At 40.3% G+C, this 27,616-nt stretch overlaps 1 protein-coding gene across 1 annotated transcript in view; it reads left to right on the top strand.

The window, feature by feature from the left end:
• The window catches only part of GABRR3 (gamma-aminobutyric acid type A receptor subunit rho3), a 47,004-nt gene that overhangs the window by 4,845 nt on the left and 14,543 nt on the right, over nucleotides 1–27,616 (top strand). Inside the window, exons 2-7 of the mRNA XM_019967357.2 lie at nucleotides 4,119–4,231; nucleotides 12,625–12,692; nucleotides 14,741–14,964; nucleotides 19,125–19,207; nucleotides 20,255–20,395; nucleotides 24,976–25,128. Coding sequence (XP_019822916.2) covers nucleotides 4,119–4,231; nucleotides 12,625–12,692; nucleotides 14,741–14,964; nucleotides 19,125–19,207; nucleotides 20,255–20,395; nucleotides 24,976–25,128 — 782 coding nt within the window. The remainder of the gene's footprint in view (nucleotides 1–4,118; nucleotides 4,232–12,624; nucleotides 12,693–14,740; nucleotides 14,965–19,124; nucleotides 19,208–20,254; nucleotides 20,396–24,975; nucleotides 25,129–27,616) is intronic.

Genomic DNA, 27,616 nt, shown 5'->3' with positions numbered 1-27,616 from the left:
TTTCAGTAATGACTAAAAGCAGAATCATTTTTTCTAGGAAAGGGAAGAAGGCAGAAGACAAAGGAGCTTCAAATGATTCTTAGATGGAATCAGACCAGAAAGTTCTGAGCTAAATCTGGTTCTCTGTCATAAATTAACCTCCCTTATTAAGCACATTTGCTTCTCTTGCCTTTGTCTGTTCCATTTGTCTTCATTTTATTAACCTTTCTACTTGTATGCTTTTTTTTTTTTTCAAGTCAGGGGTCTTCAGATAGGACACTTATGCTCCTAGACTATAATGTTTCCCTAAGGGTGCATGCAAGCTCTCAGAGGCACATGTGAGCATAAAAAGTTTTAAACTAATTATTTCTGGATCTCTGACTTCCTCTGACCTCTTTCCTAAAATGGATCCTCCTGAAAATTTGCCTGCAGTCTTCTCTGTAGCCTCTCTTTAATGATTGCTCTGTCCCATTTGGCAAAATAAAAGCACACACACCTCTTCCTTTGTCTGAATCTTAACTATGTGTGTTACACGAGTAGATAAAACCCACCTGGGTACAAAGAATCCATTACAGATGTTGTTAAGGTAGCTGATGACTTTAGTTTAAATAACACATTCTTTTCCAAACTGAGTGTTTTCCTTTTTTTCTGTTTTTTTTTTTTTTCTTGCTTTCAACAATATTGAAGAAAGAACCCACTTAATTTGTCAGGTTATAAATCATTAGAAAGAATTCTTGATGATACGCCACAATGTGAATTTTGAAAAATAAGTAAGAAGGAATTGTTTAAGTTATAGTTCTTAAACAAAATTTCTTCCAACTCCATGTCCATGAACAAAGTTTTTCTGTATTTTCATCTATAGAAGTGAAAAATAGGATCAAGGAAATGTAAATCAAAAGATGAGATATCGCCTCACATCTATTAGAGGGGCTTTATCAAAAGAGACAAGAAATAACAAGTGCAATGAGTAATATCCATACACAGATACACAAAATAGGGAAAATGTACCATCACCTTATTAAGAAATACTTCTCCAATAAAATATAATCATAATTTTAATAATTATTTATCAACATTTATATGAGTTATGTTTTGCCCCATTTTTAATAGTCATAAAGGCTACAAAAGAATTTATTTCAATGTGTATACATGTCTTCTCGGAAAGAAGTATGATAGGTGATAAAATTCAATGAAGAAAATAAAATGGAAATGCCAGTTTCAAGAAAACAAGAAATGCGACAAAACTTCTGGTTTTTAAAGAGGAGCTTATTCATGTATTTTAAAATGCGTATTTTGAGTATTTCAGGTTCATTGAATACATTTAAAGGAGGAATATAAGTTTTATTTTAAATTATCAATATTTAATTTTAAATGTTATGATGAAAAAATTGAAGATGACTACTTAAATATGTGTGAAGTTTTCAAAATTATTTCAGAGGGTGTCTAAGCCACATAAATCTTTCTGAAAAATAGATGGCGTATAAAGTCAAAAGTAAGTGAACACAGGACCTCTCACAGCACAGAAGTAGAGCCCTCAGGTAAGAGGAGGCATGCGTGCACGCAGGTACTGCCAGGGGTGCCTTTCACGCATGCGTGCTCAGGCATTCAGCCATGTCCAACTCTGCGACCCCATGGGCTGGAGCCTGCCAGGCTCCTCTGTCCGTGGGATTTCCCAGTCAGGAATATTGGAGTGGGTTGCCATTTCCTACTCCAGGGGATCTTCCCGACCCAGGATCGAACCCTGTTTCCTGCTTGGCAAGCAGATTTGTAACCACTGTGCCATCTGGGAAGCCTCTTGCCTTTTGTAGCAGGCTGCATGTTCATTGTTCTGGGGATTCTTTATTTATTTATTTATTTTTTGAGGATTAGGATTCTGGAAATTTATTAGGATTTTTTTTGTCCATTAGGGAAGCTACATGCAAAAGATAACAGCATACAGAATATCTTTAAATAACACAACTCCCAGACAGGGACAGGGTGATATTTGGGGGAGGGGCATTCTGTCTTTGCTTCTCTATGTTCTATTTTTAATTTAAAAATTTTTTTTGTTCCTCTGGATGGAATTTCTGAGATGGGTATTCTGGGGATTGTTAATTAAGATTCATCCCTTCCTATCTCTGGAGGGCTATGCTTTTGAAAAGAGTACTAGAGATTGCCGTTGTGCTATATAACTAAAGAAGTCACAAATTTCCATGAATTTCCACCCAAGGTAACATTCCAATTTTTCTTAAAATAATAACCAGCTAGCTTTTATAAAACGTCTATTATTTTCCAGACCGGTAGTTCTCCTGAGAAATCGTTATAAATGCAAATTCTCATACCCTAAAACTATGGAATCAGAAACTCTGGGCATGGAGCCCAGCAAACCTGGTAACTGAGATTCATGCCAAAGAATATAGTACTTACAAAACATGTGGTAGGGGGCCTGGAACACAATAGGCGTTTAATAAAAACTAGCTGCTATTACTTTTTCAATCAATGGATCATTCTAGCTCTTTGAAAGAGGTTTTCTATTTAAGAGATCCTTGGAAGAAATAGTTCTCTGTGTCAATTTTTCATAGGATAAAATGACTTGTGTTTAAAATCAAACTCATTTGTCTTCTACACAAAATCAGATTTGTTCTTCCAACTTCCCTATTTCTATTAATGGCAAAAATGCATACATAAATCTCTGAGGGTTTCAGCCAGAAACTTCTGTACTGAAAGATCATATGGGTGCTCTCCGGTGCCCATAAACCTGGACATATTTCTTAAACCAGCTGCTTCAGGATGTGAAATTCTCACCACTAAAGCATTGAGTTAAGAAATTGTGTCCACAAGTATTATGTTAAAAATTTGATGTGTATTTCCTGAAGAAGACATGTATCAATGCAAAAGCCAATCAAGAAAGAGTAACTAGAACTTGCCTAGTAGAGCCCTCAGCATCTTGTGTTATTGCTGCTGCAGACAATGACAGTGATGATGACAGGGATGTTCTTTTTAAAAAAATAATTTCATTTATTTATTTATGGCTGTGCTGGGTCTTCGTTGCTATGTGGGCTCTCTCTAATTGCAGCAAGCCGGGTTACTCTCCAATTGCAAGCTTCTCATTTTGGTGGCTTCTCTTGTTGCAGTTGCTACTCTCCATGCCCAATAGTTGTGCATGGGCTTCATTGCCCCATGGCATGTGGGATCTTCCCAGACCAGGGATGGAACCTGTGTCTCCTGCATTGGCAGGTGGACTCTTTACTACTGAGACACCAGGGGAGCCCAGGAATGTTCTTCTGGAAGAGGGACTGAGCAAGGTCTCGGGAACCTTGGACAAGAAGTCGGCTGCATGTCACTTACAGAGTTAGAACATGTCTGGGAAGTACATGTCACAGGAATGAGTCAGGGAGACCCAGCAACTTGCCTGAGTTCAGAGCCCAGGGAGCCACGGGCTTCGCTCCCAGGTCAGGTCTCCATGCACGCCGGAAAGGTCACCCACTTTGCCTTGGTCCTAGGAAGTGCGCCTGCTTCACCACTGGACCAGTCTTAGGTCCAGTCAACTGTCAGATCACCCATTTTCCCCTGGGATTCCTCTCCATGCCGGTAGCCCTCCCTCAGTTCCAGAATCTACTACAGGGATTCTTCCTTGAATCCCAAGCAGCACCTATACTTTTTGCACACTTTGTAAAATACTGTTTTCATCAGTTTACAATTTTCAGGTCTTTTGTTTTGCTTTTTCTTAACATTATCTTAGTGCAAGAGGTAGTTTAACTTCTGTGACTCCAAGAATCACTCAGGTACCATGTTGAATGCAGATTCCTAGGCCCTGTGTCCTCTGGTTCTGGTTTAGTTGATCTGGGTTGGGGTCCATGGGTCTGAATGTTGATCATCTCCACCCACATGCTAGTGACCAGGTTTCCCTACTAAAAACCACATTGTCAGGACCACCTCCACACTCAAGTGTGTCATTCAAGGTACTTTACCTTACATGTCCCACCCTTGTGAAAGAAAGAAAATGTTGGTTGATCTTTTCTGTATGTAATATGAACTGAGAAAATGAGCTTTATGTGTATACTTTGGACCATACCCTGTTGAGCACAGAAAGCTAAACTAAATCAAAATATCCACAAGCACATGTATCTCAAAAGCATTTTTCTCCCTTGGAGGTACAGCAAACAAGAAACTAGAATGAGGAAGGAAGACAGTACCAAAGTGTGGCCCCTGAAATACAAGCAAATCCTCCACATAGAGGACCATGATTTTGCAATGAGACCTGGATTTGGAGGTGAGCACTATCTTTACAAAACTCCTGTGTTATAATCCATTGCATTGTCAAAACTGGGTTGAAAATTTGAAGCCATCAAGACCATAACACAATACCATCAGTTAAAGAAAAAGAAACACAAACCTTTTACAATGATCTTCTCTTGAATAAGAGCAATTGATAATTTATGCAGTTTAAATTAACCAAAATGACCCATTGTTTACTATACACATTATCATAAAAAGTGTGTTCAATAAATAATATGTCTTCAAAAATAGTGAATGCGTATATCTTGCCCATACACCAACATATTGTTTTAATTAAAATCTATTGAGTTATATTACAGTATTCATAAAATCTTGTGAAACATGCTTATGAGCTGGAATGCCTGACTTTTGTTGAAGAACTAGTCTGCCAAATGCCATAACTTCTTGTGAACCACCTCTGCTGAGGGTTTTTCTTTTAATTGCACCTAGCAATAAAAATTGATTGAAATGTTGGAGTGCCAGGCACTGTGCTAAGCCATTTAATGCGCTGTCTCATTCCACGTTTGCAGTGACCCTATGAAGTAGGTGTTACGACCCTAATATTACAATGCGGAAGTTAGGGCTTAGAGAAATTAAGAAATGTTCTCAAGGCCATGAAAAAAGTAATGTGGTAGAACCAAGATGCAATGACTGGTAAAGAGAACAGAATAAACCACAGTGGGAGGATATATTACCTGGAAAAAAGCCTTTCCTCCTGTCAGATTGCTTCATGTGCGCAGTTGCATCCCTGGGGGTACCAAGCTTTTCAGAGATACACAGGGTGTGGTAAAATCACCCAGTTAAGCTGCACTCTCCACCTTAGTGCTAAATGCATCCTGACTCTCCCGCTCCTGACCTAAGGTCTCCCACACCCACAATTTCCTAAACTGACAGCTTTTCATGCTAGAGACGTGGAGGTAAGAGAAGTAGAATAGGTACCACTTTTTGATAATTAAAGCTTCAAGTACTTGGTGTGGGTGGGAAGACCTCGAGACTCATCATATTGTGGTTATGACAAAGGGAAGCGCAACGCACAGGTAGGTACCACAGAAAACTAATGTGTTAACTGGTAAAATTTTAAAGTACATCAGGTAACTCTTATGTTAAGGATTGTTTGCTTTTTGTTCTTTAATTTTCTGGAATCCATTGGGTTGCAATTCTAAGGGTCTGGTTTTGATTTTATTAGGGTGTGTGTGTGCTTAATTGCTCAGTCGTGTCCAACTCTTTGCAACCCCATGGACTGTGGCCTGCCAGGCTCCTCTGTCCATCCAGGGAAGAATACTCAAGTGGGTTGCCATGCCTTCCTCCAGGGGATCTTCTCAACCCAGGGTCAAACCCAGGTCTCCCACATTGTAGGCAGATTCTTCACTGTCTGAGCCACCAGGGAAGCCCTTTATTAGGTTGATGATGCAAGTTTCAGCAGGCATCAGAGTCCCCTGGGGGCTCCTTAGCACCCAGATCACTGGGCCTCACCCACAGAGGTTTTGATTCAGTAGATTTGAGTGGGGTCACCAATTCTCATGTCTTATACTTTTCTTGGTGATGTTGATTTTGCCGGTCTGAGAATCACATTTGATAACTACTGAATTAGATTATTAGCATCAGATTAATTTGCGGTGAGTATAATATTTTGCTTTTCAGGAGCATTTCTCACATTTATTGAACCTAATTTAAGATTTTTAGAAGCCTCAAAATCAGTCAGATTCAAAGATGTATGCTTTTTTTTTTTTTACTACCTATACATCTATTTTTTAAATTTCTTTTTTTTTACATCACTACTCAGATGTGTCATCCTTACCACAATTCACCTGAAGATGTACTCTTAACTGCCATTCCCAAGAGACAGTTTATTTCCCCCAACACAATTTGCCCAAAGTTTGGATAATATACTCTGCAACTGTTAGGCAGGTATTCTGGACCTTGGTCTTGACGATTCTAAAGAGTCTCCATTGTGTATATGTACCACAGCTTTCTTACCCATTCATCTGCTGATGGACATCTAGGTTGCTTCCATGTCCTGGCTATTATAAACAGTGATGCGATGAACATTGGGGTGCATGTGTCTCTTTCAATTCTGGTTTCCTCAGTGTGTTTGCCCAGCAGTGGGATTGCTGGGTCATAAGGCAGTTCTATTTCCAGTTTTTCAAGGAATCGCCACACTGTTCTCCATAGTGGGTATGGGGAGGGAGGAGGGAAGAGGGCTCAGGATGGAGAACATGTGTATACCTGTGGTGGATTCATGTTGATATATGGCAAAACCAATACAATATTGTAAATTTAAAAAATAAAATTAAATTAAAAAAAAATAAAGAGTCTCTAAAATCTTTCCCCTCCCACAATTTAGCTAGAGAACTTTTGTTTGAATTTAAACTTGACCAGCTGTGGGTACCTGGAGCCATTAGGGGGCTCCAGATGCACAGGAATAGCTTGGAACTGGCCTCTCTGGAGTAGTGATTAGCAGCCCAAAATGATGTATTCCCTTCTATACGAATTCAAAAAGCTGCCCTAATTCCTGTTAGGTTAGGTTCGTCAATTTAATGAATTCCTATCCTAGAGGAAAGGGTTTTATGGGTTTATTTTAGACCACTGAAAGCCAGAGAGATTAAGAGAAAAATTGCTGCCCTTGAATTTGGACCTTGAAACAAGCACTCTACACTTTGTAACTCAAAGTGTTCCAAGGACCAGCTACAGAGTCGCTTGGGAATTAGTTAGAAATGCAGAAGATCAGGCCCCATCCTAGGGTTTCTGAATAAAAATCTGCATTTTAACAAGATCCCCAGGTGATTCGACTATACTTTACAATTTGAGAAGCACCGTCATAAATTACCAAGAGCCGACCCAAAGCTTTTATCTTAAAACGTTTATGCCTTCTTTCTCCCTCCTCTGTATCACCCCCACCCGCCAGAAAAACATAATATTGATCTTAAATTTCCACTTCTCTTGATCTGTTAGGGATACATGTTAAGAATTTTTAAAACAATTTTTTTTCCTGAGGCTACTTTCTGGGGGTCATTAAAAATGCAATGGAAATGTACTACTTAGTGGCAGGTGGCAAATCATCCCACGATTAAGAAATTTTTCTGACAGTCATGGACTGGGGCTAAATGGTATCCAAGTGGCTTGTGTATTCAGTCAGTTCAGGCAGAAAAAATCCATAAATTCAGTCAGAAGTGTCAGTCTGGTAGCTCTGAGAAATATAGTCCTTAACCTTCTCTTGTCTTGGTCAGAACAGCTTTTTATACCGGTGACCCATTCTCTGTTCTCTCAAGCCTGCTTTCCTGGGAAACTCAAGCTGCAGAATATAAAAGACAGGCTTAAATTTATCTTCTCTTTCTTTATACTTGTCCATAACACAACACACACACATTCTTCTTTCCTCTTGCGCTAAACGTAACTTCAGCACTTCTCTTCCCTTAATGTTTTCCTAATTAGCTTTAACATTAAAACCAGCTGCTACTGCAGTGTTTTTTACTTTTATAAAGCATTAGAAGATTAATTGACTCATTATGTGGAAACAGGAGGATATAAATTTAAGGGAGCCTTTTGTTTAACTTGGGTTATAAATTGCAGCTCATTTTCTTTATTTATGCTTTCCCTACCCTTTACGTCTCCCATAACTAAGGGCTTTTTTTGTTTTAGTTGTATAGATGATGATTTCTTTGTTTCTTTAAAGTGAAATCAGTTCAGCATCTAGATACTGGCTGCTGAGTTAAAACAAAAGCTGAAGTTGTAAAAGCCACTTGTGTAGGCTTTGCTTGTCAAACAGGAGGACCAGATCGGGAGCTAGGGGGAACTGGCTGTATTCCTGCATTAACCAGCTCTAGCTTTCAGGCAAGGTCTTCAACCTTACTGAGCATGAGTTCCCTCATATGTCAAACGGAGCTAAATTGGTTCTACCTAGCTAACTAACAAAGTGGCTGTAATGATAACATGATATAATATATCACGTATTTTAAATGTACTCCATAAATAAGATGCATAACTTTTATTTAGATCCCCTTATTCCAGCATGCATAAAGTAAGATTGATGATTTTTATATGTATAATATAATATAGTATAATATACATGGCAGTATAAATGTCTGTGCTACCACCTAGTTAGTGATCCTGGGAAATGAACACCTAATTGTAATACCTAATAGTTGTTTAATTTTTACTATATTCCAAATGCTTTACATGAGAATTAATAAGAGCATTTATGAAACTGGTATTATTCATGTTCTGTGTATCACACATTACTATATACTGAATAAGCTGGTTAACACATTTAATGTTAGGTTAGGCTAAGGACTTGATATGCATTTTTTATTTAGTTTCACAGCAACCCCATTAGGCACAGACCATGTATGTTGTATGTATCTCCCCTATTTTACAGATGAGCAAAAACTGAGGCTCAGAGGAGTTAAGGATTACAGAAGGTTAAACTCAGGTTTATATGGTTACAAATTTCATAGTTTTCAATCTTTTTGCTTTATTACCACCTTCTCTCTGAGACTCAGCTCCTATTTTGCAAAAAAGAGTGATCTTTGGAGCTTTTAAGAAGCTCCCAAATTCTATGATTTTGCATCTTGCTTTTACTCACCCTCACCCTCCACTCTGTCCTCAGAATGTCAGAGCAGAGTTTACAGTCCTGGGCCCAGGAGAAGATGCACTTGGGCATCAAATGCAAAGGAGACAAAAATGAGGTCAGATAGCATCTGAGGACAAACACTTTCCTTTGAGATGAAAGAGCTTATCCTGACAAAAATAGAAGAAATGGGAGAGAGGAAAGAAGAAATCTAAGACGTATTTAGGAACCCATTCCTAATGGATAAGCCATGTTATTACCCGCCTGTCAGTCCAGCCTTCAGACAACCCTGAGGGCCCAGTGCTTGTCCAGTGGTGACACGAATGTCCTTGTATGGTGGTGTTAGAAGACTGCCCTGGCTTGCAGAGATACTCATCAGTAACTGGGTCCTACTCAGAAGTCATAAACATCCTGAATCCAAGTTGTGCTCACACTTTGTCATAAAATAAACACTGTATGAGAAGCACTGGATCATTCTTTAGTGAAGAATGGACTGATTGTTTCAATGTTTGAATGTAAGACTGGGAATTGTGGTCTGTAGTCTGAGGAATAGATTCACATTTTTGCTGAATTCAGTTCAGTTCAGTTGCTCAGTCGTGTCCGACTCTTTACAACCCCATGGACTGCAGCACACCAGGCTTCCCTGTCCATCACCAACTCCCAGAGCTTGCTCAAACTCATGTCCATCAAGTAGGTGATACCATCCAACTATGTCATCCTCTGTAAATCTGCTGAATTACAGTAACAATAACATATATTCTATGCAATTTATTGAGTATCCACTAAGTTTACCAACTGTATTATTTCTAGTCTTTACATAAGTCTCCTTGGTGAGACTACTAATGGATCTGATAATTGAGGACCCTAAGCTTAGAGATTTTACTGACCTTGTTCTCATGTGAGTCATGGAGCTGGATTCCAGCTCTGGTTGGGACTCTAATGCCAAAATTTTCTCCAGGATGTTCTGTTCCCTCTCCAAGGCCTCTCCCATCTCTTCAGTCCTTTGGAGTATTAGAGTTAGTAGGGGGAATTACTCATCCTGAAAGGCCAGACAGGGCCAGGGATGAGATCTTTGCATGAAGTGTATATTTTGATAGCTCTACCTGTTAAAGAGGGCTTCCCCAGTGACTCAGTGGTAAGGAATTCATCTGCAATGCAGGAGATGTGGGTTCGCTCCCTGGGTTGGGAAGATCCCCTGAAGGAAGACATGGCAACCCACTCCAGTACTCTTGCCTGGAGAATTCCATGGACAGACGAGCCTGGAGGGCTACAGTCCACAAGGATGCAAAGAGTTGGACATGACTGAAGTGACTACTCACAGACATGTCAATTAAAGAAAAAAGGCAAAACAAAATAAAAGCATCAGAGCTAAACCTGATAAAGGAATAATACTGAGCTGTTCCCAAGTTAATGCTTAATCATAATTATCACTAAATAATATTTTAATAGAATTGTCATTATTAACACTATTGGAAGTGATTGGTCCAGTATGGCAGGAAGTAGTTAGCAGTTCAGATGCAAGTAAGGTATTCCTACAGCCTGAAGCAGAAATATATTCTAGTGACAGGCCCAGTGCCTGGATAGTTGAAATCCTTGTAAGTTAGGAATGATATCGAGGGTTTAGATTCATAAAAGAGGGAATCAGTGTAGATAAAGGGAAGGTAATGTCAGCCATGAAGAAGAACTAAAGAGCCTCTTGATGAAAGTGAAAGAGGAGAGTGAAAAAGTTGGCTTCAAGATCAACATTCAGAAAACTAAAATCATGGCATCCAGTCCCATCACTTCATGGTTAATAGATGGGGAAACAGTGGAAACAGTGGCTGACTTTATTTTTCTAGGCTCCAAAATCACTGCAGATGGTGATTGCAGTCATGAAATTAAAAGATGCTTACTCCTTGGAAGGAAAGTTATGACCAACCTAAACAGCATATTAAAAAGCAAAGACATTACTTTGCCAACCATCTAGTCAAGGGTATGGTTTTTCCAGCGGTCATGTATGGATGTGAGAGTTGGACTATAAAGAAAGCTGAGTGCTGAAGAATTGATGCTTTTGAACTATGGTGTTGGAGAAGACTCTTTAGAGTCCCGTGGACAGCAAGGAGATCCAACCAGTCCATCCTAAAGGAGATCAGTCCTGGGTGTTCATTGGAAGGACTGATGTTGAAGCTGAAACTCCAATACTTTGGCCACTTGATGAGAAGAGCTAACTCATCTGAAAAGACTCTGATGCTGGGAGAGATTGAGGGCAGGAGGAGAAGGGGACAACAAAGGATGAGATGGTTGGATGGCATCACTGACTCAATGGACATGGGTTTGAGTAGACTCTGGAATTGGTGATGGACAGGGAAGCCTGGTGTGCTGCGGTTCATTTGGTTGCAGAGTCGGACATGACTGAGCGACTGAACTGAACTGAACTGAACGTCAGCCAATTAATGGGGGGGAATAGGCATAGATGGTACACGGGGACTGGTGAGGCATGTCTTGTTTTATAATGTATTATATTGGGGTTTCCCTAGTGGCTCAGATGGTAAGAGAATCCATCTGCAGTGCAGGAGACCCCAGTTCGATCCCTCGGTTGGGAAGATCCCCTGGAGAAGGGAATGACTACCCACTCCAGTATCCTTGTCTGGATAATCCCATGGACAGAGGAGCCTGGCAGGCTACAGTCCCATGGGTTCCCAAAGAGTCAGACATGACTGAGTGACTAAGCATACACACACACACAGTACATTTAAAATACAATAATTAGGTGCTTTATTAAATTATATGTCACATGTAGCATATCTAGACAATAAGGAATGAAGTCTTTCTGGCCTGTCCCTTCTAAATACCAGAATCTTGTCTGAAATAACCACTTAGGATCCATCTAGGCAAGATTTATTTTTCCCCAACAATAGTTGAAAGCATTTTTTAATTAAGGGCTATAAAGTTTGAGAATTGGTCACCATGGAAAGGAAACATATGAAGAGTCTATGTATAAATATACAAATTATTTGAACATATATATATATACATCAGGGCTTTCCAGGTTGTGCTAGTGGTAAAGAACCCACTGCCAGTGCAGGAGACACAGGAGACATGGGTTTGATTCCTTGGTCAGGAAGATCTGCTGGAGGAGGAAATGGCAATCCACTCCAGTATTCTTGCCTGGAAAATCCTATGGACAGAGGAGCCTGGCAGGCTACAGTCCATGGGGTGGAAAAGAGTAAGACACGACTGAGCACACATGCATATGTGCATCACATTTCATACACAGTACTAAATAATGAAGTTAGTAGCATCAGCATCCCCTCACACAGGAACAGATGAAACCCTCTGTAGAGTGTAACAAGGGATTGTCTTGGTCTCGGTTTGTTCTCTGGGCACATGAGCCTGATTCTGTGAGACCCAACTGCACACAAATCTAGAACTTGCCTGTCTGGAGTTGCTCCCATTCTGATTTTCAGAATACTCTCAGCATTCACATTTCTAAGGATGTCTGCTTCACCCCAAATGCAAGCTGTGGTTTCTGTTTATCTGGGAAGGGGCATTTCTGAATGCGCAGCATCCTGGGGAGCACCATTGTCAGTGTGTCCCTCTAGCCTCCCCACGTGAAAGAGACTGATTTTTAGGCAAGAGAGGAAAGGCTCCCACATTTGCCAAAATCATGAACTTCATGCTAGTCTGCTCCCTGAATATGTAATACTATATCAATAGATAAGTGAGAAATTTATCATCAAAACTTGAAAAGTAATTCATTTGCAGCATTGATCTCTCTCCACTTTAAATGTTTTCAAAAATAATCCTGATTCCTCATTATATTCTCATTCTTCTTTCTGAAGGATCTCCAGTGCCAGTGGGTATAGATGTCCAGGTTGAAAGTATTGACAGCATTTCAGAGGTTGACATGGTAAGTTTCTCCATGAGATGCTTTTTTCTGAACGGATAGATTCTCAGTAGTGTCAAAATCACTGACGTTTTAATAAATCATCTTAATTATGCATGTTATTCCTGCTTTGCTTAATAAAGTTGAAGTTGCTTTATTCTTTTCTAAGTATTATCTCTGCCCTGGATTATAATTCTCATTCCTTTCTTTCTCTTCTCCTTTTCTTCTATTGGCTTTACAGTGTCCCGAAGGACAGGATATACTTAGCTATGTGACTTGAACCTTGGTACTCAGTATCAGCAAAAAACTGGTCTGCATTCTCCATGCCCAATTTGAAAAAATGATCAAGTGATCCCCAGTGTTGGCTTCTTTTGCTTCTCATTTATCATTTTCCAACCCTCCCTTATTTCACCCTGAAATCACTTTCAGTCTCTTTAGTTTTGTCCTGCTCTCCTCCCTGCTTCCCATGAGACTGCCAAGTAGTGGTGATGCTGATGTATCGCTGACACGTGCCAGTGTCTGCCATTTGACTTCACAGGCTCAGTGTTTGCCTGGTGCCCTTCAGATCAGACTGAGCATCTAAACACAAATATATGCTTATTAAAGCAATCCATGCAGTAACCCACAGGATTCCCTGTGGGGTGGTGTTATGGTAATGAATGAACCATTGTATTTATTCACTGTTACCCTAATTCCAAATTACACGTGGCTGGTGCTCCTAGATTAACCCAGAGCAATAATACAATGTACCTCTATTCTGATCCTAAGAAAAACAAATGAGCTCATCGTTACTTGATGACTTGTTTGTGGTTTGCTGAGATTTGTCCTTTGCTTGTGTAGTAAATGTTGAAGTTCTATTATATGTGTTATTTCAAGAAGAATTTGAGTGTTGTTGACAAATAAATGAGAATAAGAAGTAAGCAGTTGGGAAATGTGAAACACACTGTCATTGCCTACATCCTATAACTTAGGTGAAGATAGGAGAATTTCTATTCAAACAAACAAAATACTCGTACCTGAGAGCCAAACAAAACTCAAATAATTGATTAAGCAAAGTTTTTTCTGCTAAAATAATGTTAATCTAGCTTTTCCCCTCATCCTTGCCTCCTTACAACTGGAATGCATATAAACAAATTAAAATCCTGAGTCATACTGGATCAGAATCTCTGAGAACTAGCTTCTGGGGGATGTGCCGTATTAACAAATGCACAAGTGATTTTTGGCACACTACAATTCCAGCACCACCATTTCCTGGTATTTGTTCTGTGTCTCAAGCTGAAGATCACCATCTCTTTCTCAGGACCTCTGTCAACATTGCTGTTGTTTAGTGGCTCAGTTGTGTCTGACTCTTTTGCAACCCTAGTGTCTGTAGCCCACCAGGCTCCTCTGTCCATGGGATTCTCCAGGCATGAATACTGGAATGGGGTACCATTCCCTTCTCCAGGGTATCTTATCGATCCAGGGATTGACCCACATCTCCTGCACTACAGGAGGATTCTTTACCACTGAGCCACCAGGGAAGCCCCTCTGACAACATGCTTTCCATTAAAATGCTTAAAAACTCCTATAAATGTTGTGTTCAGGTTCTTATAAGACTGTAGTTTATTCAACTTGGGGAGGACCGCTTTACAAAAACAATAGAAATATATGGGTATAAAATCAATCATAAAAGTTAATATTTATTTACAGTGAGAGAAAAAGCAAACTAAACTACCAGAAAAATCAAAATAAAATACCAGACCATGAAGTTTTAGGTCCCTGTCTTCTGAGATCATCTTAGGTGATTTACCAGAGTGCTCAGGTAGAAATGCATCCCACTTATAACCTGTTTCCCCTCAGCAACTTGAATACTTGATGGTTTTCAGAAACTGTGAGCATTCACCAGAGTCCAGGTGAGGAGAGGCTCTGTGACAGAAGCTCAGTAGCCTCATTCTGAATCTACCTGAAGATATAAGCCATTCAGGCACAGGTCGTTAACACCTACGGAAACCAGTGGAGACTGATAGTACTGACTAGTCATCCTGAATCATATTTCTGCTGGCCTTGACTTGTCTCTTTTTCTCCCTGCCTAGGACTTTACAATGACTTTTTATCTCAGGCATTACTGGAAAGATGAAAGGCTCGCCTTTCCCAGCAAGACCAACAAAAGTATGACTTTTGATCATAGATTAATCAAAAAGATTTGGGTGCCTGATATCTTCTTTGTCCATTCTAAGAGATCCTTCATCCACGACACAACTGTGGAGAACATCATGCTGCGCGTCCACCCCGATGGAAGCGTCCTCTTCAGTGTCAGGTGAGGAGGGCTGTCTCCTGCCTTGGGCTCCCTGGCACCGCACCATCTGCACCAGTACTAGGGGGGCTCCCTGCAGGCTGAACTCCCAATATTGCTGTGTTTGGTAATGCTGGAGCTTCAGACAAGCAGAAGATGTGACTTTTTTCCTGATTCTAACTCCCAGGTTTTGTTTCTTTAATGACTTTTAATAATTAGCATTTTGTTTATTCTTTTAAAGATTTATTTCTTTATTTACTGGCTGTGGTGGGTCTTTGTTAACGCATGCGGGCTTTCTCTAGTTGTGGAGAGCAGGACTACTTTTCACCATAGTAGGCAAGCTTCTCATTGCGGCAGCTTCTCTTGTTCCAGAGTGCAGGCTCTAGGCATGTGGGCTTCAGAAGCTGCAGCGCTTGGGCTCAATAGTTGTGGCACACAGGCTTAGTTGCTCCAAGACATATGGACACTTCCTGCACCAGGGATCAAGCTAGTATCCCTTGCATTGCAAGGTGGATCCTTTTTTTTTTTTTTTTTTCAAGGTGGATTCTTAACCGCTGGACCACCAGGGAAGCCCCTAACTTCTGGGTTTTAAAGAATGATTTCCTAATCTAACTGTACCCACTCTGGGCATATTATTGGAGAATGATAGGAAATAAGGCTGGACAAAATGGAGCTAAGACCAATGCCACCCCACCCTGCATCCCACCAAGCAGTCTTGGAATCTTGGATTAACTGAATAATTTTGTTAAGTATGTCCTTCACTCTTCACATGAAGATGTAGTCATCATGCATGTTACCCCTGATTTCTTCATTTAAAAATTGTTGAAAAACAAAATTTTAATTTAAAATATTTGATCTGTGCTAATGGACCTATCCAAATGGTAAATAGGAGTTCTGAATTCTGTTGGATATCAAAAAATTTAATAAAATATTTGTTCAGACACTATGCTATCATATCCCTCCATCTTTACTATAACATTTTTTTTTTTTTAGCCTAATGAGTCCAGTGCTTACTGACTGACCTACCATAGAATCTTAAAAATGTTTGGTAAATCCAAGAAATTCATGTTTGCAAATGTCTTAGAAATCCCAGAAAGATTCAATAGTAAACTGAAAAAGAAGTTAGCTCTCCAGAGGATATCCATGTCCTAATCTCTGGAACCTAGGAAGGTTACTTTACTGGGGGTGGGGGGAAACTATGCAGACATGATTAAATAAAGGGTCTTGAGACAAGGAAATTATTCTGGGTTATCTGGGTTGGACTAAATGCAATCATCAGTGTCCTTGTAAGAGAAAGGCAGAGGGAGGATTTGACACACGTGGTAGAGTAGGAAGTAGTGTGATGGTGAAATCAGAGACTGGAGTGACGCAACCACCAGCCCAGGAATGCTGGCGACTTCCGGGAGCTGTAAGAAGCAAAAGATGAATCTCACCCTAGAGCTTTGGGAGGAGGCAGGGTCTTTCTGACACCTTGGTTTCAGTCCAGTGATATTCATTTCAAACTTCAGGCCTCCAGAACTGTGAGAGAATACATTTCTGTTGTTTTAAACTGCCAAGTTTATGGTAATTGTTTACAATGAAAATATGTTCTTTTTATTCATTAAAAACACCTTGCTCGCTCTAGTACAGAGATTCTGTTACTGGACATTTTATAAAAAGCTATCAGTGTTTTTTAAAAAATGAAATGAGAGGAAAGTACCACTTTCCATAAGAACTTTTACATCAGAAGTAACCTAGGACTCTAACAAGTACTGGAATCAAGCCTTAGTAGGGATCAGCAGCTGAACAGCAGCATCTGGCCAAGAAATCATCTGTTTTAAATTAATTTTTTTGATGAGGGGATATCCACTGGAGAAGTAGCTCAGTGAATTGTCCTTACCCTGCACATTCCAAAGAAAGATTTGGCTCTTGCCTGGCTCCTGGGAAATAACCTACAAGCCCTTGGAATATCCTGCCTGATAAGTGTGTCTTTGTTTACCCAAAGACCCTGAGCCACATGGTATCAACTTGACGTCTGGAGAGGCTAAAGACCAATATCAGCCATGGCTGACCAACCCTCAATTAATGCTTTGAACCCCTAGGCTCACGTAGTTCCCTGGTTGACAATACTCCATGCATGTGGTCATATGTCACTGCTAGGAGAAGTAAGCTCTGTCCATATAGCCCTGTCCAGGACAACTGGAAACTTGCTCCTGGTTTTTCCTGGAACCTGCCCTGTGCATATTAATTTCATTGTTGATTTTAACTGGTATCCTTTCATTGCAATAAATGATTAGCTGTTAGTATAACAGTTTTGATGAGTTCTATAAGTCCTTCTAATGAAACATTGACGCTGAGGTTGGTCTGGAGATCTCCGAACACAGGAGGACTCAGAATTGTTGTCTGCACAGCTGTTTCAGCTGACAGCAGAGCCAGTCCAAGCCCAGAGCCAGGTCACCTGGTTTCAGGCTTGGTTCTGACACCATCTACTGACAAAGAGTCTCTCCTTGACGAAATTCTACTCAGTGTCCTCTGAACTGTCTTCTCACATTGGCCCTGATTTTGAGCTTCTGTTTCTGTCTCTGCATAGTCAGTTTAGCCAGAGTCCCCTGTCCTCAATATCTGATCACCCTCCATATCTGATAAGGTTCCTCATCCACCTCTCCAGCCCCAAGCTGACATCTGACCACCTGGCCCTCCTTCAGCAAGAATTCTGTTAGGTCCATTTAGCCAGGTTCCCCCGACCCCTTATGTTTCCTCTTAGTAATTTTCCATCCACTGATTTGCACACCCCCCATCCTGGCCTCCTTGTTCCTTTGCTATAAATTCCCAGTTGTTATGTTTGGAGTTGATCCCAATCTCTCTTCCCAATTACAAAAAAAAAAAAAAAAAAATTTATAGTAGCTGTCCTAAATAGAGTCTACCTTACCATTTTTTAAACAAGTGTCATGAATAATTTTTTCCTTAACACTGTCTACCTAATCTCCTTGGCTGTTAATTTATTTATGTGTACTCTGAAGGAAGGAGACTGAAAGACTTCATAAGTCCTTTTTTAAAGTACCAGGAAGATGCCAAAATGAGTATGTTTTGTGTCGCAAGGTTATCCAGACCCCTCCCTGGTTTGGCATTTTCCTGCATGACTATTGACAGTAGAATTCAAAGCACAGCAGATAAAATGGTTTTCCCCCTCTGATTAACTGAGGGGTGCCATGGGTAGGACCAGCTGTTGCCTTTGTTTTTTGCAGACCTGCTCAGGGGCCCTTTATGAACCTCTGATCTGCTTTTGTGGGTACCACAGTTCAGCAGCCTCTGCCTGAAGCCAGGAAAAGCTACTGCTGCTGTTAAGTCACTTCAGTTGTGTCCGACTCTGTGCGACCCCATAGACGGCAGCCCACCAGGCTCCCCCGTCCCTGGGATCCTCCAGGCAAGAACACTGGAGTGGGTTGCCATTTCCTTCTCCAATGCATGAAAATGAAAAGTGAAAGTGAAGTCCTTCAGTCATGTCCGACTCCTAGCGACCCCATGGACTGCAGCCTATCAGGCACCTCCATCTGTGGGATTTTCCAGGCAAGAGTACTGGAGTGGGGTGCCATTGCCTTCTCCGCAGGAAAAGCTAGGAGGACATAAAATGTGAAGAACAGCCCTCATCAGTATGTAAGCCCTTTGACTTAATAGCACCTGAATTATGCATTGTGCACATAGATCTCTAACTGAAAATGCTGCCGGCTTTCCACTCACTCCTGCAAAGATAATTTCCTCAGGTAAACTTGCTTTGTGAAGGAAACCTTTACTCATAGGTTTTTATTACCACCATTCCAGCTCTTTATTACTGGAAACTATTTAAGTTTGAATCTTCCAAAAAGCAGAAAATATTTAAGTCTATTTAAAGTCTTCTCACTTTGAAGTGTGTTTTTCTGAAGACAGCCGAGCCAGAAAGTATAGAGGAAGCTGACCAGGAAATGGTGAGATCAGAAGCAATTCTTACAGCAGGAATTCACTCATTAACTCTGGGTCTTAAGCAATCACCTACCTTCCTGGGTTTGCTTCCTTATGGGTTACTTGGATAGAAGATGATGACACCTGTTTGGCATTATTCTTGAAAGGTGCACGAAACAGGCAGAGTGTCAGATAGCTTTAAGCTACATTACTTATTTGACCGTGTGGTGAAATGACCTGCAGTTTTCTTTTTCTTATTCTTCCTATAGGATAACTGTTTCAGCAATGTGCTTTATGGATTTCAGCAGGTTTCCTCTTGACACTCAAAACTGTTCCCTTGAACTGGAAAGCTGTAAGTGTAACCTCCCGATGGAGTGAGTACCTGTAGTCTGAACACACCATCACATACTTGCAGTAAATATCTTAACAAGCATGTGAACATTTTGATATAAGTTAAATATGTTTATCCAAAAAAGCTTATCGGTTGGTTGGTTGCTTGGTCTTTTGGGTAAGAATGATGATGGCAAATTGTCTTGCAGATGAGAAGATAAAAGAGTCAAGAAAAAAATGCTTTGGTAACTACATATTCTGCAGTTTTCACAATGATTTTAAAGGAATAGCTCCTTAAAAACGTGTATTCTTGCTAATGTTATTAACATAGAATGGCAAATTTAGAAAACTCTGCCATTTATGTTCTTATATGAATCCCAACCTTCCATTAGGTGTATCTTGTTTCCCCAGAAAAACCCAGCTCTAGATTTAGATCACCCAGTCAAAGCCCTGTCAAAGGACATCTGAGCCAGAGCCCTGTCAATTACTTAGATCCACACCCCCTCCCCAGCTATTTTTGACATGACTTATTAAACGCTGACTGCAATTTTTCATGATGCAGGTAAAGTGCTGGGAATCTCAACGGATGTCTCCTACAGAGACAATTCTCCCCAAACCCATTGGAAACTCTCTGTCATACTATTTGATCTTACAAGAGAATTTTCTACAAGCCCAGCTCACTTTGCAATTTCATCCAAGACAGTCACAAAACCAGTTTGAGGCCTAAAGCCTTGGCATCAGGCCTGTGAGTGAGAGGTGGTGCTGTGACATCACAGTGTACACAGACAGGGGAACAGCTGTTTGGAGAGTTTTTAAAGCATCATGTGGGCATGAGAAAACCCAACCACACTCTGTCAGTAATCAGGGTCTAATTTGGGGAATGTTTTTTTTTTGTTTTTGTTTTTTTTTTATGATATGGGTATTATCAGTCTTTTGGCAAACATATATTTCAGAACCATGACATTGGACCAGACCCTGGGGATACAGAACTTTATAAAGCACCATCATGAACCTCATGGAACTTACAGGAGCTCATTCTAACTGCAGGGATGTTATTTTCTTGTCTTAGATGCCTACAATGAGGAGGATCTAATGCTCTACTGGAAACATGGAAACATGTCCCTAAACACTGATGAGCACATTTCCCTGTCTCAGTTTTTCATTGAGGAGTTCAGCACATCCAGTGGATTTGCTTTCTATAGCAGCACAGGTGCAGTATTTTGTGTGGACAAGTCATGAGCGTTTATTAAGCATCTGCTGTCTGCAAAGCACATGTGGCTAGTCCTGAGTCCAAACAAGCCTCCCATTTGACCAATAATATATCCTTCTTTTCCCAGCAGCCGTCTCTATCTTTGCAATACAGGTCTTCTTCAGCTGACGATGGGGTACCTTCCAGTAAACCCATCATGAGCTGAAGTATGTTTAATACGCCTAACCTCTTGAACATTATAAAGTAGCGTAGCCAAACTTAAACAGGCTCAGAACACTTAGATTAGTCTATGGTTGGCAAATCATCTAATGCAAATCCTATTTTAAAGTAAAGTGTTGACTATCTCCTGTAATGCAATTGAACACTGTACTGAAACTGAAAAAAACAGAAAGGTTGTCTGGGTACAGAACGATTGCAAGTATATCAGTTGTTTGCCCTCAAGATCATGGGGCTGACCAAAAGCTGGCTTGCTGCCACTGCCCAGCATCATGCAAGAACATATGGCTAGCATGGGAAAAGATCAGAATTCAAAACTGGAAGTACAGTTTCTACTGAATATTCATCACTTTTGTACCATCATAAAGTCAAAATAAGTCAAAGCATCCTAGGTCAGAGACCATGTGTACACATTTCTGTCTTTATCATGTAAACACCTTTAACTGATGTCTAGCTTCCCCTAGGCCCCTGCAGTCTACTCTTCATACAGCAGACAGAATGTTCTTTTGAAAACATGAAGAACACAATTCTTTCCTGTTAAAACCCTGCGGTGCTTTCCCACCAAACTTACAGCAGAACTTAAGCTTCTCATCATGGCCCACAGGCCCTACATGATCACTCTCTGCCTAAGGCTCTGACCTCACCAATCACCGCTCGCTGCCTGGCCTCCCCACTTCTTGCTTGTCTTCAAACACACCCACCTCACTCCACCTGCAGGAGTTCTGCTTTCACCTTTCTTTGCCTGGTGTGTTTTCCCTGATTTTTTCATGACCAGCTTCCCCGTTTTGCTCAGAACTTTATTCAAATATCATCTCCTCAAAGAGTGCTTTCCTAGCCATCCTATGTACAATAAACCTCCCTCCTCGCCATTCCCCATGCGTATTTGTCTTCACAGCACTAACCACTTCCTGAAATACATCTCTGTTTGACTGCTTTCTTATCTGAGTGCCTGGCTAGAAAGAGTGTAGGGATCTATCTGTCTGCCTTGTTCGCTGTCTCTCACCCAGCACCTCAAACATGCCTGGGGCATGATAGATGCTCAATAAATAGCAACCGAATGACTTGATCAGTAAAGTGATTCTTGCACTTTATATGCCTATGAGAAGTAAGTACAGATATTGGGGAAATTTTAAATTTTATTTCAATACTTCTTTATTTTTTTGTTGTTACACAGACATACTTTATAATGAGAAAGATTAAAATGGGCTCCTGTATGTGTGTGTGCTCAGTCACTAAGTCATATGCGACTCTTTTGTGACCCCATGGACTGTAGCCTGCCAGGCTCCTGTGTCCATAGGACTTTTCAGGCAAAATACTGGAGAGGGTTACCATTTTCTTCTCCAGGGGATCTTTCCAACTCAGGATCGAACCCAAGTCTCCTGTATCTCCTGCATTGTAGGCAGATTCTTTACCACCAGCAACACCTGGGAGCCCAAAATGGTCCCCTAATATTACTTTTTTTTAAAAGAGAAGAATAAACATTTTGAAAGTTGTATTCATATATCAAGTTATTAATATCTGAGTTCATTCAAGCATTTCTTAGGTTTTGAAAAGATCAGCATTTAGAATTTATTTTAGTTCACAAGTAGGTAATAGTTCTTCCTCACATTATCCATGAATTACCAAACAAGGTCACCTGAGAGCCAAATTCAAGTGTTTTTCTCAAATTAAACATATTAGTTTCATAAAAATATTTTATATTTTGTCTTCATGCCTATCATTAAAACAACCACCATAACCGCCACTCCTAAATCAGCTATACAGAAAAAAAATTACAATTCTGGCTCAGTTACAAGAGTCAGAAGTATAGTTACAATAATGAGACTTGGCAACCCACTCCAGTGTTCTTGGAGAATCCCAGGGACGGAGGAGCCTGATGGGCTGCCGTCTATGGGGTCGCACAGAGTTGGACACAACTGAAGTGACTTAGCAGCAGCAGCAGCAGCAGCATCTTTAGCCTTTCAACACAGAATGAAGCCTTAGCATCAACAGGCCATTTAAGGTGACAGTCTTTGGATATAAAAATCTTCTTGGACATTGTCTTGGACTAAGTGCCCAGTCACTGCCCACCTCTTCCATTTCCCTGCTGCCAGTTCTCCAGCCCTTCTCTCTCTTTCATAAACTTCCTTTCTTTCTACCATGTGGCAACCAGATGGAGGTGGGTGGACACTTCCACCCAAAATTTAGTTCAGATGTCAAAACTGGTGATGGCACACAGATGCTGAAAGGGTATACAGAGATTTATTACTTACATAATGAGGTTTTCTAGAGAGAGCAGGGCAGGCTTCAAAGCATATCTGAAAATGTCTTGAGAGAACAGGAAGGGGCCTCTGGACTTGGGGTTCTGTGGTGCTTAGAAAGTGGGACTCAAGTGAGGGCTCCTTGCATGGGGCCATGTTTTCATGGTTTGATCTTCCCATCAGTAAAGAGAGAACATCTGGCTTTCTTCCTAGCTTGCCCAGGTGTGGAGCAGAAGGAGAAGTGGAGCTAGAGAGCTATCAGTAGTCAAATATCAAAAATAGAGTCCTACTCTTTTGCACTCCCGGAATGAGAGCTCCACTCCTTTCCAGAGCAGCACTATCTTTCCCGGTGGGTAAAGGGAGCTCTTCCCAGCTACAACTTCAACAACAGAACTATCCCTCGTCTCCCCTTCCCAGAAAAACTTCAAGACAGAGCAACATGTCTCCTGCTTGGTTGCCAAAAAAAAAAAAAATTATTCAGAAAATTATGAGTTAAAAAAAGACCTCGTTGCCCAAATACATTTCAGAACTTAAAAGCATATGCGTAAGTGTGTCTTTATGAAGTACTTTCCAGCTTTTCCTTATCCCTTATAATTTCACAATAATTATACGAAGCTATAACATCAGAGATGCTATTATTCCACTCTATAGCCATAATCAAAACTCTCAACTGCAGACTATAATAAAGTGGGATGTAACATGGGTAATACAAGACAATGAGTAGCTTAAAAAAAGGCATATTTTGACTTTAGAGTGTAATACATCATGTATCTTTTATTACTCTTGGTAATGAAATTGTTTAGTGTTCCTGATGCATATCAACTGATAGAGAAACTAAAACAAGTAGGAAAAAGAAAGGTAACCAACAGTTCATTAAGAATAGAATACTAGGCATACAGTCTGCAAACTCAGTGAAGATTGACCAGGTATATGTTTGCCTAAATGTTTACCTGATCTGTCTAGTAAGTTTGCCATCTTGGGTTCAGAAATTACTACTGGGGAAGTAGAAGAGTTCTCCAACCTTGCAACACCTATAACTCAATTTTATTATTTTTAACCTATAGGTTAAAAGACTATAGGTTAAAATATATAGGTTAAAATATAGGTTAAAATCCTGAATAATTTGGATTACCGTCAACTGCATTTATAATGGAAAAATTAATCTTACCACTTATTTATAAAAGGTATATTTTCATTATTCATTGCTTACTTTAGGAAAGATTTAATAAGATTGGCATCATTGTAAAATAAAGCAAGATGATATGAAAGAGAAATATGAGAAAGAAAAATGTAAAATAAGCATAAGTTATCATATAGAATCTAACATGTAGTTACCAGGAAATGGCATCAGAGAAGTCCTATAGATGGTCCAAAAGCATGCTCTAACCTTCTAAACATGGTTCCTTGCAGCCAATGTGAAATGGGAAGCTGAACAAACTATGCATATTGACATGACTGAAACTGCTGCTTTGATCAGTACAAACTAATACCAACATGAATTTATATAATTCCAACAAGAGACAAAGAAACACCATTTGGCTACTTTTCAACAGATTAGAATAGATAAATTAATGGTACCCTCGAAACTTTGAAATAATAACAATTGTTTATGGATACTCCCTTCCCCCAGCCCCTCTTTGAATCCCTAGCTATCTGGATCCTAACTTGGAATCCAAGGACAGAGAAGCTGCTGTGAATCTTTTCCTCCAGATGAAATGTTGCATGTCATTTGTTATAGCTCATAAGTGGTTTATTGGCTCTTGCATCAGTCACTAGCCATATATTGAAGACTTTTTCACCTGAAGAAACACTGCAAACACAAAACATTTTGGAATAAGGTCTCTAAAGGCCACCCCACAAAATATAATAACCATTCATCCCTGAACAGCAAATATGAAATTTAAAGGAGAACCTTAGAGTCAGACAATTAAACCTACTGCAGTTCAGTTAGTTCAACCAACATTGGAGGCCCAGGTCCTATCCCAGTACTGGGTAAACAAGGGTGTCCTAAGTTCCATGTTACCTAAGAGCTTGGAGTCTAAAGAAGCAGGTTATTGTCACTAAGTATGGCATTTCCACCAAAAAAAAGCCTGTTCTGATGAAAACTTTGACTTTTCCTCATAGGTTGGTATAATAGGCTTTTCATCAACTTTGTGCTAAGGAGACATATTTTCTTCTTTGTCCTGCAAACCTATTTCCCAGCTATGTTGATGGTAATGCTTTCCTGGGTTTCATTTTGGATCGACCGAAGAGCTGTCCCCGCAAGAGTTTCCTTGGGTGAGTCTTTCTGTACCTTTGTGAAATGTTAATGTGGGAGAAATGTCAAGGAAGGTGAATGAATTGGTGATATGTGGAGAGGGAAAGAGGGTGATGGGTTAGTAGGGATAGTTATGATGTGCACTCAGGTTACAGTATTTGGCTTGACAGCCATAAGGGCAAATTCTAGCTAGACTCCTTCCTCGAAACCAAGACATTCAGTATGAAGACTGCACCAACTGACCCAAGGTGGAGGGTAGGGAGGAGAGAGGGTGAAGTTATGAAGCAGAAACAGACTCATTTCATAAATGTCTCTTTTCTGCCTTTCAGAAAAACCTCCCTGTCTCTTGCCCAAGTTCACTTCACTTTGCCTGACAAACCCTTACATTGCGGAAGTTTTCAGTTCAAATGAATTTACACTCTACTATTGGTACCTTAATAAATTACCTCTTGGAGAGTCGAATGCTTGAATTTGGAAACGTAAGAGCTAGTTTAAAAAAAATTATGGCATAGCCTGTTAATAAATACTGAAATCAGAATCCATTACAGCAGAATTTTAGGTGTCGTGGCACTTCAGAGATTACAAATGGGGAAACATTGCCAGCCTCATTAACAGGTGTGATTGTCACTCTATCTAGAGACATCACATGCCACTGTCACACACACAGATTTATGGAAACCACTTCAGACCCACTTAGCGATTTTGATTGAGTCCTTATAAAGTAGACTTGCCAAGCTAAGTACTTAGACAACATGTTACTTAATGAGAACCCAGGAGTCAAACCCACCTGCCTTCTTGGCTGGTTTGGGGCAGAACTCTCTCATTTGGGCTGATTTTGTTCTTTCACCCATAATGCTCTGTTTAGGGAGAAGATTGTTATAAGTGGTTCACAGTCATCATAATTATCACACAATTCATTCCAGAAGGAGTGATTTCTAAGTTAATGTTGACAAATTATATGCATACTTCTAAAGATATTTGAAAGACATAAATTGTCATTAATATTAATGATTTGTTTACCTCTTTCCCCTACTAAAAGTTTCAGTTCACAAGCATTTGAGTCTTGAATGTCTTCAAGGGGGAAAATACCATCTGAATGAGTAACTAAATTATTGTGGCTGTTCCTTCATATCAGACCAGCCTGGCCCTGACCTCAGTACGGCAGTGGGGCAGTATAGACCCAAAGAGAGACTAAAGGCCCATTTCCAGCCCTTGAGACAGAATGAGAAAGGCATTCAGTCTCTAAAGGTTTATGGACATGAGTTTCAATGGGATCCCTGAAGCTGACTGCTTAGCTCTTATATCATGAAAATGACAGCAATAAAAGCTGGCTCTCAGGGAGGTTGGACTGAATGGGCAACACTGAAATTCTGTGCTGCTTGTGTCTACAGAGTTAGGAAATTGCTAGGCAGATTTATATAAAATAATATACAAATCAGAAGTGTCCCTCCTTCATTTTAATAGAGAGAACAAACATTTCTAGAACACTACTATGTTCTCAGGCTTTTGTTTCCTCCCACCCTCAGGTTCTTTGAAAGATACTTTGCCATCTTTTTTTTTTTTTAATTTATTTGTTTATTGAAGTATAGTTGATTTACAGTGTTGTGTTAGTTTCGGGTATACAGCGAAGTGATTTAGATTCCTTTCCATTATAGGTTATTACAGGATATTAAGTACAGTTCCCTGTGCTATGCAGTAGGTCCTTGTTGTTATCTCTTTTATATATAGTAGTGTGTATCTGTCGGAGAAGGCAATGGCACCCCACTCCAGTACTCTTGCCTGGAAAATCCCATGGACAGAGGAGCCTGGTGGGCTGCAGTCCGTGGGGTCGCTAAGAGTCGGACACGACTCAGCGACTTCACTTTCACTTTCATGCATTGGAGAAGGAAATGGCAACCCACTCCAGTGTTCTTGCCTGGAGAATCCCAGGGACGGGGGAGCCTGGTGGGCTGCTGTCAATGGGGTCGCACAGAGTCGGACACGACTGAAGCGACTCAGCAGCAGCAGCAGCGGCAGCAGCAGCAGCAGTGTGTATCTGTTACTCCCAAACTCCTAACTTATAGATGCACCTAGTGGGGAGCAGAGATCCAGCCCAAGCTCCTTGGCACGTGGTTTGGAGTGACATCCTCCAGAGGAAGGGATACCTCTCAGTAATTTGTACAAAGATGGAGTTTGGGCTTGCAGAAGCCTTGTAACTGCTTATCTCACCTCCTTTTCTTCTTGCCCAAGTTCAACCCTACCACCAGAGTGATACTTCTGTGACACAAATGTGATCATCATACTCTCAATCTCAAATGTGATTGCAGTAAATACACTCAACTTGGAATTCAAGGTGTCCCTTGAGGCTTGTCAGATAAAACACAGGATACTGGGTTAAATTTGTATTTTAGTTAAGCACCAAACAATGTTTGAGTATAGGAACATCTGAAATATTGCATGGAACACACTGATACTGAAACATTATTCATTGTTTATCTGAAGTTCAAATATAACTGAATATTCTGTTTT

Source organism: Bos indicus, chromosome 1, assembly GCF_029378745.1.
Source record: "Bos indicus isolate NIAB-ARS_2022 breed Sahiwal x Tharparkar chromosome 1, NIAB-ARS_B.indTharparkar_mat_pri_1.0, whole genome shotgun sequence".
Taxonomy (NCBI): Eukaryota; Metazoa; Chordata; class Mammalia; order Artiodactyla; family Bovidae; genus Bos; species Bos indicus.
Note: the sequence above shows the minus strand (reverse complement) of the source record. Positions and strands in the feature narration are given on the sequence as shown.